This window comes from Colossoma macropomum, unplaced genomic scaffold (assembly GCF_904425465.1).
Source record: "Colossoma macropomum unplaced genomic scaffold, Colossoma_macropomum, whole genome shotgun sequence".
NCBI lineage: Eukaryota > Metazoa > Chordata > Actinopteri > Characiformes > Serrasalmidae > Colossoma > Colossoma macropomum.
In genome coordinates this window covers 20552341-20566338 of record NW_023494794.1, presented here as the reverse complement: position 1 = coordinate 20566338, position 13998 = coordinate 20552341, and the positions used below count along the sequence as shown (strand labels likewise).

General features: G+C 38.2%; 4 protein-coding genes across 5 annotated transcripts in view; 2 read left to right on the top strand and 2 right to left on the bottom strand.

Moving 5' to 3' along the window:
• Positions 1-1846, top strand: part of LOC118814770 (unconventional myosin-XIX) — a 29855-nt gene extending 28009 nt beyond the window's left edge. The window contains exon 23 of the mRNA XM_036580529.1: positions 485-1846. Within this exon, the coding sequence (XP_036436422.1) occupies positions 485-598 (114 nt within the window). The 3' untranslated portion in view covers positions 599-1846. The remainder of the gene's footprint in view (positions 1-484) is intronic.
• Positions 1847-1965: 119 nt separating this feature from the next.
• Positions 1966-6143, bottom strand: znhit3 (zinc finger, HIT-type containing 3). The gene is made up of 6 exons (XM_036580531.1): positions 6027-6143; positions 5666-5756; positions 4477-4514; positions 4258-4329; positions 3059-3142; positions 1966-2491 (listed from the first exon to the last, which is right to left on the bottom strand). Exons 2-6 carry the CDS (start codon positions 5731-5733, stop codon positions 2301-2303), a joined length of 453 nt encoding a protein of 150 aa, XP_036436424.1. The 5' UTR covers positions 5734-5756; positions 6027-6143; the 3' UTR covers positions 1966-2300.
• Positions 6144-6693: 550 nt separating this feature from the next.
• Positions 6694-12928, top strand: LOC118814765 (complement component 1, q subcomponent binding protein). Of its 2 annotated transcripts, none has more exons than XM_036580523.1 (6): positions 6694-7033; positions 7940-8090; positions 8225-8312; positions 9718-9813; positions 10057-10200; positions 12301-12928. In XM_036580523.1, the coding sequence occupies exons 1-6, from the start codon at positions 6778-6780 to the stop codon at positions 12448-12450; spliced, it is 885 nt and encodes a 294-aa protein (XP_036436416.1). In that variant the 5' UTR covers positions 6694-6777; the 3' UTR covers positions 12451-12928. The 2 variants fall into 2 exon arrangements, with proteins under 2 accessions (XP_036436416.1, XP_036436417.1); XM_036580524.1 differs by having other exon boundaries at positions 6703-7033; positions 10075-10200.
• Positions 12719-13998, bottom strand: part of rpain (RPA interacting protein) — a 6360-nt gene continuing 5080 nt past the window's right edge. The window contains exon 7 of the mRNA XM_036580526.1: positions 12719-13998. This exon is cut by the window's right edge and continues 978 nt beyond it. The gene's annotated coding sequence lies outside the window, so the exon portion shown is untranslated.

Here is a 13998-nt window from a genome sequence, read left to right as displayed (position 1 = left end):
ATAGCAAAGAACTGGGGAATTTCATTATCTACAGCACATAATAACATTAAAAGATTCAGAGAATCCAAATAAATCTCTGACTGAAAACTAACACTGGCTGGCTGTGATCTTTGGGCCCTTTCATAATGATGATGAATGTTGTATTCTTTAAATACTATGATGGTTTTCATACATATGAAGCACACTGTTGTCTCTGAATTATACAACATTCATCACCATTATGACAGCACACCAAAAAAGGCTACATAGGTTAACAGCCTAGCTAGCTATTTTGTCTGTTTTGCCTTTGACCTACTGTAAATATTACACTTTGACAAGACAGAAAGTGGCACTGCTAGTCTAGCCTGTGCTTACTGTGTCTATATATTTTGTAAAAAGTTTGTTATATTTAAATGTCTCTGAAATCCTCTTTACCTGGCGGTAGGCATTACCACCTTCAGTTTTCAGTGAGTTGTGCCTGACCGAGTTATGTTGTTCTCCATAGGGTTCTGTGAAGCTCCATATGCGGCGGTCCCCCCTGCGCTACGCCGACATGCACCCAGGACACGGTGCAGACGGAGTGACAGGTTTCAACCAGATTCTGCTGGAGAAAACTTAATTGTGTAAACACTAGTCCTCACCACTCACCTCAGCACTACCCAAACAAGCTTTAATCCAATCCCTGCACCTTCTAAAGCACACATAAGAATGAAAGATAACGTATGAGAGGTGATTCATGAAGCTGCCTTAATGGAATATAATTGAATGCTCTGTTCAGCTGTAAATATACAGGTTGGTCATGCATGCGGTGCCTTCTGTTCTTAATGCAGTGTTAAGGCAGCAATGTACTGTGGGCTTTTTATATATATTTATTCAGAGATTATACTTCCTACACACTTTGGTTTTATACCTGTGTAATCAATGATATCTTTAGAAAGTCTGCCTAATCAGTAGAAATTGCGATCGATAGATCTCCAGTTCTGACTGGGACTAACATGGCTCTGTTAAAGAGGTACGTTAAGCCTAGTCATTTAAATCTTACTTGATAAACTAGACTTAATATATGCAAGGCCTGCCATTGATTTATAAACCACCTGTATTTGATTCGTTAGAACTGACAGATTACCAAGTATTACTCGTATTTATGACTCACTGTAACTCAGAAAAGGGAGAGTATGGCATTGGAATGTATCTGCACTGTTTAGTACTGTGTACTTGATTTATACCCTTTTATACTCTTTTCTTTAAGGCTCATTGCACAGACAAATGTAACGCTACTTTTACGGGGAAGTGTAGTATTTATGTTTATGTCTCTTGCCAAACTAGACAGAAATCATCATCTTTTGTATGTGGTTTTCATTTTTACTCTACTTTTTTTTTTTCCTCAACTGGAATCACAACACTAAGTTATCTGAACAGTGTTCAAGCACTATTTGAGTGATCTCATGCTGCTGAATTATTGGGAACTTGCTAGTGAGTGCTTGACATATTGTAACGTTTTGTGATACAATACAAGTCTTTACAGACAAATGTATTCAGGTTACTGTTTGGACATTACTGTGGAAATGTTAAAGTTCAGTGTTGGCTATCACTTTTGAGTAAATTGCATAATGCTCAGGGCAAATATGATATTTTAAAAAAGATCATACATCAAAACAGACCAAATCCCAGTGTTTCTACAAAGTAACTACACTTAGTTTTGCTACAGCTGCCACAATGTCGACTATTGTAACCATTTATGTGCTGTTTTTTGGCCTAGACAATAATCATTGCTTATAAATTAAATATGCAGTGCTATGTTGCATTAGAAAATGATTCTGGACATTGAATAAGTCTCTTGTGTCAAAGACCAGTCAGTACAAACAGAGAATGTTAAACTATTGATTAAAAAAAATAAATAAATCCTTTTTACAAATTCAAGATGTTCATTCTTCACCATTTTCACAGTTTAGTCTGCATAAATCAAATGAAGTTCTCTATCATTTTGCCCCAGAAGTGTGGATTGTCTCATTTCAGTCTTTATACAAAATGTCATTTTATTTGTTCATAACATCTTCAATTAAAAAAAAAAAAACAGCTAATAGTTACACTAGAAAACATGAGCCCATAATGTGTCAGTACAACCCACACTTGTAAATAAAGTCTTGAATTAGCACATTTCACACCTTCTCAAACTGTACAGCACCCAAGACAAGCCTAGAATGAAGTACAGTCCATGTTCTTCAGGGGAGCCAAAAACAATTAGTCATCAGTTGCAACAGTCCATATATACACAATGCCAGTCATGCTTTGCCTTAGGAACACTGATCTGGTTGATCAGTTCAGTATGCTTCTTCATTTCCTTCTTCTTTTGGTTCAATAATTTTCAAGCACTGGTCAGCAAACTCCACAAACAATGGCTCCTGCATGGCCTTCTTCATGGCCTTTGCTTTGTCCTCAGCGGAATCTACAGTCATCAGCAGCTCCCTGAGGTGAGGGTTCTGCAGCACACTCATAAGGGCCTCCGATTCCCCTGCATCAACACAGTCAATGACAAAATAGCACTTTATGTAATGATGGTGCAGGTCTAAGAAATCCTTGTTCTTGTGTGCTGAACAGCATCCTAGAAAATATTCTAAAATTTGACAGTCAAAGTTGCTATAAAACTCTCAGTATTACAGTTTTGATCACACACGAACAATTCTGTATACAGGGCCACATTATTAAAAGCATTGTTCATGTAACACTGTAACTAATGTTGCTTAGCAACTATAGCCTACTGTTGCTTGCTGGAAGGATTGTTTACAGCCATTATAAATAATGGTAATAAATGATTTATTGGAGATTGGTCCATTTTACCATGTTGTAGTTTGTCACAGCTTATGTGCATTACAGTGATTTAACTCCATTAAGAAGTGGTTTAAAATAACATTTAATTTACAACACATTGCATCAGAACACCCCTTATCCAAAATAAAACCTCAACACATGGTTTACTGCATGGTTTACTGGTTTACATGATCACAAAATATTATCTGGCAATTAATGGATATGTACCAACGATAAACCATCATTTAATGAACGCACAAAACTGCAGTACCTAATTGCCGAAGTTTCTGCAGGGGAACTCTGTCCGACTCGCTGTCCTCATCCAACAGATCATCAACAGTCCAGGGCTGGTCAGCTGAAATCACACCAGTGCCTTTTTTTAAATGACCATTACTGCACAAACAATACACATGCACTGTTAAGGTCCAAAAGTTTGTATCCAATGTGTCTTTCAAAATCAGGTGTTTCATTAAAGAGTCTGCGAGCTCAGACTGTGCCTTTAACATGAGGTGGTGGTAGGAAAGAAAACTGATCGAGGGAGGGGAGAGAACTTTGAGAACTGCAACTGGGCTGGATGGCTTCTGCTTGGACCTAGAAGGCTGGACCCCTCTTTATAACTGTGGTAGAACTGACCCAGGACTGAGGAACAGGGAGGAGGTGGGGTAGTGGTGAGGATCGGAAAACGTGATAACCAGAAACGGAAGGCAGAGATGGGAATTCATAGGGTGTTAAATTGAAAGAGGAGGGGTTTCAGGCAGGTCTTTCCTCCAAATTTCATTATTCCACAACTTCTGCGGACTCATGCCTTCAACATATGGAGGTAGTTTGAGGGGAGAGTGATTGTGAAAGAGTAAAAAACTCAAAGTTAATTTCAGAATTCACAGTTTCCAAAATAATTAAAAACTGTTCAAGTCTTGAGTCGAAGTCTGTGGGTCACAGCAGTACCATTGTCTCGATGCTGATCGTAAAAACGCAGAAAATGGGAATTTATACGGCGTTACACTGGAAGGAGGTTTTTCAGGCATCATGGCTTTTTTTTGTGTTCCTGTTGCGGTAACGGCCTCTACTCTTCTGAGGAGATGCTGGAAAACTGCTGTGAGGATTTAACTGCATTCAACCTCAAGAGCATTAGTGAGATCAGGTACTGATGTTGGATGATCAGTTCTGGATCACCAACTCATCCCAAAGGTACTCCAGAGAGTGCAGTTCCACCGCTCCACAGTCCAGTGTTAGGGGAGCTTCATACCCTCTAGCCGATGCTTGGTACTGGGCATGGTTAGGCTCATGGGCGGCTGCTCCAGAGCATCCCATTCTACTGGTCAGTGCTTTTCTATAGAGACTATACAAGATGTTTATGCATTGAATGCCTGTGAAAGCAAATGTGAAAACCTTAAAGTAGCTAAACTCTAAATTATAAGGGGGTCTGGATACTTTTGGACATGTAGTGTAAGGTAGCTCACAGAAACTCACCACTGCTCTGACAGGCATCTGGAAGTGGTGTGGTGACCGGAGGGGCAGGTTCTTTCACCTGCTGGCATGAATCTACATAACAAAGGTAACGTTACTCTGTCAGCGTTAAGTCTGGGAGATGCTACAAGTTAGCTGACTAACTCAAATACAACTGGAAAGGCTAAACAGAGAATTGACAATCAGGCATTTAAAAAACAAAAAAAATGTAAAATGACTTACCCTCACTTTTGTGTTTCTTAAAGCAACCCAACGAACAGCTACAACCAAACAGAACCCAAACATTACTCTTTACATTCAAAGTAAGTGGCTAATTATTTACTAGCAAGCTGGCTAGGATGATATTAAATGGCCCATACCATACACAATTAAAAATGATGGTTCTTCAAGGGTTATTTAGTAAAGAAAATGAACTCTCAAAGAACCCTTTGCACGATTAAAGGGTTCTCTGCATTGTGAAAGTGTTCTTCAGATTGATGGAGAATGTGCTGTAAATGGACCTTTTTGAAAAGGGTTCTTCTATTGTAACAAGCCGGACATCATAACAATAGAAGAACCTTTTGGGTGCTATATAAAACATGGCTGTTTTTATTACTGTGTCTTTAGCTAAAATAACCTTGTTCTGATTGGCTGCTCTGTATTGTGCCTCATGCAAAAAGCAGTTAAGGTTAAAACACCCCTTATAACCTCAGTGTGAGTGTTGAAAAAAAACAATGACTTCAAAACAGGTTGTTCTTGCAGTTTCTTCATATATGAACAGAAAAGCAAGTGCTATGTTCTCAAATTTAACAAATGTTTGGATGTTAAATGTTTCATTTTAAAAACAGTGAGGGAAATTAATTTTTCCATGATAAAGCTGGGTGGTATATTGTCTATACTGGTACACCATGACAGACACACTGTGATACTGATATAATGTGTTTAAAACAGTGATGTTCCTGTTACAAAGTGATCTGTTTTTAGTTTCTAAATTTTATTTTGTATGCTTCACTCACGGTATCCATGACTTGACACTGCATGTATGTAATTTTCTTAGCAATTCAGAATATTTTGAAAAAACAGTTTAAAAACACAAAAATAAATAGTACATTTCTTTTCTGGTAATATGCCTAGTGGTTACACTATATACACACACACACACACACACACATATATAGACACACACACACATACATACATACATATATATATATATATATATATACACACACATATATATATATATATACATATATATATATATATATATATATGTATGTGTGTATATATATATATATACACATATATATATATATATATATATATATATATATGTGTGTGTATATATATATATATATACACATACATATATATATATATATATATATATATATATATATATATATATATATATATAGTCATCTGTACTTACTATCGTATTCTGCATGTCGGGCATCTGTATTTAGGAATCTGTTCGCTGCAAACTCCGCACAGCTGCATGGCTGCTGGAGGGGAGGATGTTTCTAAAACAGAGACATGAAGAAGAGCATCAAAATAAGCAACACTGCAGGCACGATTTTCCGTTCCACCTTAAATGGTGCAGCAGTTAGCGCCTGTATGGGACCCCGGACACAGTTGCTGCACTATTTAAGGTGGAACGGACAATTTGAACACGAAGCTGGTAAAGGAAGCCAATTTCAGCCTCGTGTAGCCAAAAACATAGAACCGTTTACCTAAATGGAACACATTTAAGTGGTGATTGTAGCCTTTAATAACACTGTGTTTTCACCTACCTCTCAAAAAGTGAATTAAACGAGGTTTTTCGCTTAAAGTCAGACTTTTAAATCACCTCCTCCGCACCGAGCTCACGCTGTTTCCGATACACAGGTCGAAGCGTGCGCTGTGAAGCCAGCCTCAATAAGGGGACTCGAAAATGCATTTCAAAATAAAAGTTCAAAATGTTCACTTGAAAACATATTTTATCAAAAGGAGATTTGACATAAATGAAATAAATTAGAAATATTTTTTAAAAAATAGACATGTGCAAAGGAGGATATTAAGTGAAACTGGGGGAACTTGGATTAGCCTATTATTCAATTATAAAACCCTTTTTTCCCTCTATGGCCTTGAAACACAACAGCGGCCCTGTCCCATTTGAGACACTTGCAGTCTTCACGTCTTCATTTACGTCAGCTGCCTGACAGCAGAGAGGAAGGCATTCAGGTGAGTATAGATGCGGTTCTTCATTCATTTACATTACCACTGAGCTATATTATATATGTAATCTTTTTTTAAAATGTCGAAAGTAATCCTTTTTGATCACTAACAAAAATAAAGAACGAATGAGAGATTTAAAACGCTTATAAACCCAACTAGGCCGAGTGATGAAATCCTGAGGGACTTTTACGCAGACAAGTTCAGGAGCGGAACTCCTGCTGTGTTTTCTCGAAGGTCTCTGGCTTCGCTAGCTCCGCGGTCCCCGTGTCCTTCCCCACGTGTGTCCAGGCTGTTCCGTCCCTGCGCCTCGCTGGAGAACAGGCAGCCATGCTGAAGTCCTTAAGCCGTGCGGTGAGCGTCGCCGCTCGCCTTTCCACCAAGGCCCCCGCCGCCCGCGCCGCTGAGGCGCTGGTTGGTCCGGCTCTGTGCGCTCCCAGCTCGGCTTCCACTCGCCCGTTTACTCGCTCCATCTGGATGCTGTGCAGCAGCAACGGCGCAACTTCGGGCCCCAGGCCGAAGCTCTTAACCACCAAGAGAGTCCTTCCCTCAGTGCCCTGCGGCTGCGGGGGTCTCCACACAGAAGGTAAAGTGGAAATAAGCCGCTTGCGGACCGTCTCGTGTCGGCGTCGTTAACCGGCTTAGTGGTTTGGAGTCGGAGCCAGTTAGCTTAGCTAGCTAGTTCGCGTTTTATCTAACTAAATGTTAATGTAATATTATGTTAATGTAAAGTTTTAACTGCCCATGTAGGTCTCGTTTTAGGTCTACCTCATACTAGGGCTGGGCAGTATGTTAATATATATCGATATCGTGATAAATTTTGTCACAATACAATTTTCTGAGCATATCGTGGATACCATTAGTAGAGCACTGACCGACGGCCTGTTTCATTATATAGGGAGCAAAATTAGTCATGTTTAAAATCATTATATACACTTTCCTGATAGTATTTTATTTTAAATGTGGCACCACTGGCTTTTTTCTCAGTTCCAACTAATCAGATGTCTGAAAAAATAAATATTGTGATAATATCTATCATATATAGTAAAACTTTCTTGAAGGATCACAATATTATATTTTTGCCATATCACCCACCTGCACCACATACTTATTGTCTGGAGTTGTTACATGTTACATGTAAGGTTAAGTTAATGCCATAATTTTAAATGTTATTTATCCAGTATAGAAGTTCTTGGCAATAATACAGTCGATTAAATACGTTAAATGGAAAGAAATGTATCTGCATGTTGAGGCGAACCCACATTCAGTTTAGGTCACACGCTGTTCATTCACATCCTGAATGTGACCTTGAATGACTGATGAAAGTCAGAGCACTGTTGACCCCCCCACCAGGCACTGGAATGGCCAGCGTTAGACATATCAAGGAGCCTGTGCGCTCGTGTCTTTCCAGTGGTTAAATATTTTTGTCTGATGATTGATCCCCAAAATGTTGTGATGTTTTTGGTCATTTTCCTTTGCTGTTGTCTTTCAGGTGACAAAGCCTTCGCAGAATTTCTCACAGATGAAATTAAGGAGGAGAAGAAGATCCAGAAAAGCAAGACCCTCCCCAAAATGTCTGGAGGATGGGAGCTCGAACTGAACGGCACGGAAGCTAAACTTGTTCGCTCTATCTCTGGAGAGAAGTAAGATTTAATTATACATTCATAAAGCAACGCTGTTGTAAACTCTGAAGTCTTGTCTGATGTTATGGTGTTAATAGAGTCACATAGCCTCTGGGGTTGAGTCTGTAAATAAGCCTTTAGTTTCTCTTTTATAGGGTGTCGGTAACATTCAACATTAACAACAGTATTCCCCCAACCCTGGAGGAGGAGCCAGAGCAGGGTCAGAAGGCAGAAGACAATGAGGTAAAGTCTCTCACTGACTGCAGGAAAGTCCTGGAGCAGATGTTGTAACATACACCTGAGGTGGAATTTTTATTAGCAGCTAAGCTCAACATGTAGTGCAACTTGTAATGTGTGGGCACAATTTAAGTTAAAAAGGTTCAGCTTGTTGTACCCATAGTTGTGAAACTGGTGCAACTTGTTGCTGAAGTTGCATAAATAAGTTTTATTGCTAGAAAAGTTTCAGGAAATGGATTGTAAACAGATCGTAAGATGCCTGGAGGGTATTTTACCTCACATATCCTAAGTCAAAAGTCATGCCTCTCCAGGGTCATGACTAATAGACAGTCCTCACTTTTGGCTTTAAAAGGAATTCCGCTGAATTTATTTATTTATTTATTTATTTTTTTTTTTTTTGTAAGTTTAAATAATTCAGTAGTTGAGATATAAACAGTCATTCTGAGTGGTTTGGTGGGAAATGCTTAATTATAGAGAAATTTACGGACTCTCTTTTACAGTGGTGGTTATAGGACCCTGGGGATGCAATTTTTATACAAATCAAACATGGCCATTTTATTTACTATGTAAAAGTGAACCGATATGTCTTAGTTGTTATGTATAATATTAGGAGAAATGGTAAATTCTAGAAAAAAGTTTTCTTTGGGGACTACTTTGTCTTAGAATGCTTTGGATGTACCTCTTTGGCGTGAATGAGTTTTAAAAAATACATTTTAGGCCAAAATATTATCTCAAAAATATGGTAAAACAGTGTGTCAGGCATTAGGCAATTTATTCTTGACCAGTTTGTGGGTGGGGCATTACATCACTGTCCTGAACAATTCTGAGTCGGTAAGTGTCTGTGGAATGAAGCATTTTGCATCAACTCATTCTGAATTACTTTCTTTTACACTCTTTGCATTTAGCAGATGTTCTTATCCAGAGAAACTTACAGAAGTGCTGTTGTCCACAGAGCGAATGTATCCTAGCCAGTAGATCTGGATCAAGTATTGACCACCTTCCTTTAGGAGGTGGTGGTCCATTTTCGGCTTTGTAGGCAAGCATCAGAGTTTTAAATTTAAGCCAGTGAAGGGGATGTAGCACTGGAGTGAGTTAGGAAAAGTTACATATTGATTTAATTATGCAGAAATTTTGAAACATCATTGAAATTCTCTTTTAAGTCATTGGGATAAATGAGAAATTGTGCTTTGTGAAATTCCTCCCTGGTCGATCACTCGACTGAATTTAGATGTGACCCAGCTCAGAAGATTTGGGTCTGTCTCTTGTACCAGCTACAGTGCATTAGTTATTTGTACCTTATGACAGATATACAGCCTCATCAGCAACCAGTAGCCTGTTAATTCTATGACTGTTCTAGGGATGATAATAATAAACAAGGCTTGTTTGACATTTGGCTTTCTTTGTTTTTCAGCCTGACATTGTCTCAACACCTAACTTCGTCATTGAAGTCACAAAACAGGGGGCAAAAAATTCCCTGGTGTTCGACTGTCATTTTCCAGAAGATGAGGTAAGTCCCTTGAACTCCCACAGCTTTCGTTTTTTAATAGTTCTTGATGCAGCACCACAGAACAAACACTGCAAATGAATATGCTATGTTATCTTATTTCAGTGTTTTTTGTTTTTTTTTTTTTTCTGAGTAGTTTAACGTATGGTGTTCAGTCAGTGGTAACCTGAAAGCTTTGTCAGCCTTTATTAAAGTAAAGTTTATTAAAGTACTTTAATGCTTATATATTGGATATTATATCCAAAGATGTATGTCTCTGAGCAGATTGGCCATGGCGAAGGGGAAGAGGAGAGTGATATCTTTGCCATCCGGGAAGTGAGTTTTCAGCCTGAAGGAGATTCAGACTGGAAAGAGACCAGCTACACACTCAACACAGACTCCCTGGACTGGGTAAGAGCCAGAGTTATGTGTAAGATCGTAGCTTATTTCACATGTAGTCTGATGTGTAAATGTAAAGGCATCTAAAATAGTGTAACCTCATTTAAACTAAATTATAGTTGGCTATTCAGAGCAAAAATACGTCCAAGTTGATAATTCCGCTACACACTACACTATGAGGTGGAGATGAACTACCACATGACAAACTAGGAGAAACTTGGAACAAATGGACTAAAATAAAAAGTATTAACTGGCTACGGCTGCTGCTGTTTGTTCATTCAGAGGTGACTAGAGTAGAACAAACCCATAGTAAAGTAAAATAATCGTTACTTTTATGTCTATTTTAGTCATTATTGCATTAAAGTGGCCTAGCAACTTTTAAAAATGGTTTGGCAATGGTTTTCCATTTAACGCAAATGTTGATTTTGCCAAAACATGTCTGGTGTGCAAACTCTGTTTCTTTATTTTAAAACTGGAGCTACGAGGCTAAGGTTGCTAACCAACACTAGACATCAATATTCACCCAAATTGTTTGTGTAAAATTCCCCTAAACTTCTCGTAGTGTATCCAGGTCCACATTAAGGTCACATAGACTTGTCAGTGTGGTTTAAGGCAGAGTATTGACCTACTGTTAGGCACACAGGCCTGGTCTAAAATAGCTGGCTGCTGTATTCAGCTACACAAAGTTTTGTTTTTTTATAGCTGACATTGTCATACTGTATCATAAACCATACTGATGAGTCTGAACGACCTTAATCAAGTGTGATTGGATGCAAATTTGTGCAGGTTGAGAAAAGCTTTGGGGATGTAATTGGGTGAATATTGACTTCTAGTATTTGCTAGCAACATTAGCTTAAATACTAGGGGTGCGGTAAAAAATAGATTCTTAGATGCATCGCGATGCGGACGTGAACGATTCTGAATCGATCAAAAATCGATTTTCTAAATATTTAATTTGTAACGTAATGTTGACGGAACGCAAAAGGCGGAACTTGGAAGTGCGGAAGTGCGGCGCCCGGACAGTCTGTGGCGGCACATAACAAAAACACCGCTGGATGAGCGAGAAATCCGACCGGCTCCCTCTGCATTAAAGTCAGGTTAGATCAGGAGTCACAACCCAAATGATAAGAAGAGCCATTTTGTCCTTTCAACAAAAATCAAACCAGCTTGGGAGCCACAACATTTAATGTTCAGTATGTGTTAATGTCGTAGTATGGGCTAAACAATATAAACGAAAACGCAGATTTACTTCACTCTGCTTTAAGCTTTAGCTATAGCCGCTTTCCTCCCATCTGCGCCAGAAAACTTTTCCTCAGAAGTAGATCAGTTAAATGTCTCTCATCGACTGTTTTATGAGGCTGAAGTCGCTTCTTATTCTCCAGCTTCTTGTTCGAATTTTCCCGTTCCACCTTAAATTCTGACTGAGGCGCCGAATGTAAATTTTTTTATTAAAAAAGATATTGGAAGTAAATTCATTATGGATCATTACAAATACTTTGCTTTAAAAGTACCAAGTCACTTTAAATAACAATAACACCGAGTCACTTGGTCACTTTAAAATGTATATTGTCTCTACATTCTGTATATATCTTGTGTATATTTTATATATTTCAGTTGGTTTTTCTTGTATTTTTAATTTTACTTATTTACTTTCTGTAGAGTGATTAGCTGAGCCTCACCACAAGCATTACAATGCATAAATGTCCTGACATGCAAATAACAAATAAACTTGAAACTTGAACTCGAAACTTGAGCTCACACAGTGAGAAAATTCTATATAGAAAAAAAAGATGCATCAAGATGCATCGATAATCGTTTTATAATCGCATTGCAGCCCTCTGAATCGTAATCGAATCGAATCGTGAGGTGCCTAAAGATACCCACCCCTATTAAATACTGTAAGTACTGAGTAGAACTGCAGTGGAACTTATTAGCATCTGTCAGCAAAGTTATTAAAGATGAAGGTCTAGTCTTCTCTTTTTTGGGATTATTTGGTCTAAAATCAGGAACCAACAGAATCGAATGGAAATGAACACAAAAAGATAAGAAGTGTAATATGAACCTGCTTAGAAGTACAAAATACATCTAACTGTTTATGCATCATCTTCACAGGCACTGTACGACCATTTGATGGACTTCTTGGCTGACCGGGGTGTTGACAACACTTTTGCAGATGAGCTTGTTGAGCTTAGCACAGCGCTGGAGCATCAAGAATATATCAAGTTCCTGGAGGACCTCAATAGCTTCATCAAATGCCACTAATGTTCATAGTTTTGCACAGTCTCCACTTCTACTGTTCTTTCAGCTTATTTGAAATACTAAAGTAAAGACAAAAACAACAGCAAATGTGTTTTATACTTTATTTTATATTATTTTGAAATAATTTAAGCATAGCATACATTCTTTATTGTGAATGTTGACATGTGTAAACCAGCTGTTGCTCAGGTGGTTTACAGAAATTGACATTTAAGAACTGGAAACAAAACTCAAGATGTCCTGGACACAGTTAAAGTCTTTAGTCCTAGACTGGTGAATTGCCCCTGTACTGGTTAATGTAGTCCAACTGTCAAATGTCCTTTAAACAAAAAACGTCTTCAAAACAGTGAGTCACTCAGTAATCAGTTAAAATAGAAGACAGTTTTTCATGATTAGGAATTGTTTAAGAAAAGACAATTGTATCATTCTGACATGGAAATATTTAACAGTGGCATTCAAAAAAAAATAAAAAAAATAAACAGTTCTGTGAGTGTGATTATTGCTTTTTAAATTAAATCAGATGGCTATGTAACCCTGCTCTCCAATACTGAAACAAAACAATTGGACAGAATGTACACCATTATATCCTCTGCAAGACCCATTCAAAGCATTTAAACTGTTGCTCTACTGCAACTCCAATCTTATACACAAAGAGGCACTGCAGATTTTCTTTGCAGATAAGATGGGAAATCCCTGCTCTGCTGTTCTTTGCTTTCCTTGACTTAATCAAATGCTTGGTCTAAATCTCTGGTCTTTCAGACTTTGGACCTACATTCTGTGAGACAGAAGTCATTGTATTGTATCTGCAAGGGTCCAAGGGTTTAAGAAAAAAAGTGATAATAAGAGGGAGGTTCCATAGTTAGTACTGAATCCAATCCAGCCCTGGATTTTGCAGTCACTGGTAAACATGATGCCAGGTCTCTAATCAGTGATATAAAATCTAGGAGAGGAAACTAGCTTAAAGATTAGGGGCTGTATTACAGAAACTTCTTAACTCTGAAATCTTATCTGTTTAGTCACCATGATAACTTCAGTTATTTAGGACAGAAGCTGTTAGAGAACAACAGTTCTTAAGTTCAGAATCATATCCATTAACTCCTGATAAGAAAACAGTATTGCAGAAAGATCCTAACTAGACAGAATTACCTGAATTCTGTCTAACTTTGCCAACCCCAAAGGTGTGTTAACTTCTGTTTCTATTGGTTTATGCAGTGACAGGCAGCATAGTTCATTATAACCAGTGCCATGTAGATCTACAGCCATCTCTACATGGCTCTGACTCTAAGTAGCATAACGACACTACAATTTATCTACACTGAAAACGGTGCTTTGACTTGGGTTTTTTTTTTTCCTAACACCGTTTTAAAAATAGCAGACACAATATTCACTGTCCCCTCCCAAATTCAGGGAAACTGAATCTGGAAAGCAGCGACCCTCTGATAAACAAGCCCTAGCGCTGTCACAATACTCAACTTCCAGTTTATTACATTTTTACCAAGCCCTGCTGGTGACATCCCATATAAGTAAAAAGGCGTGGGAATGAGACAATTAAGC

What these genes read in the sequence shown, in the direction of transcription:
- LOC118814765 (XM_036580523.1), top strand. Translation starts at nt 6,778, where the DNA reads ATGCTGAAGTCCTTAAGCCGTGCGGTGAGCGTCGCCGCTCGCCTTTCC. An exon ending in AGAAGGCAGAAGACAATGAG is followed by an intron (nt 8,313 to 9,717) that starts GTAAAGTCTCTC and finishes TTTGTTTTTCAG; the next exon opens with CCTGACATTGTCTCAACACC. An exon ending in GTCATTTTCCAGAAGATGAG is followed by an intron (nt 9,814 to 10,056) that starts GTAAGTCCCTTG and finishes TTATATCCAAAG; the next exon opens with ATGTATGTCTCTGAGCAGAT.
- znhit3 (XM_036580531.1), bottom strand. Translation starts at nt 5,733, where the DNA reads ATGCAGCTGTGCGGAGTTTGCAGCGAACAGATTCCTAAATACAGATGC. An exon ending in CCGACATGCAGAATACGATA is followed by an intron (nt 4,515 to 5,665) that starts GTAAGTACAGAT and finishes GTTTGGTTGTAG; the next exon opens with CTGTTCGTTGGGTTGCTTTA. An exon ending in TAAGAAACACAAAAGTGAGG is followed by an intron (nt 4,330 to 4,476) that starts GTAAGTCATTTT and finishes TTTGTTATGTAG; the next exon opens with ATTCATGCCAGCAGGTGAAA.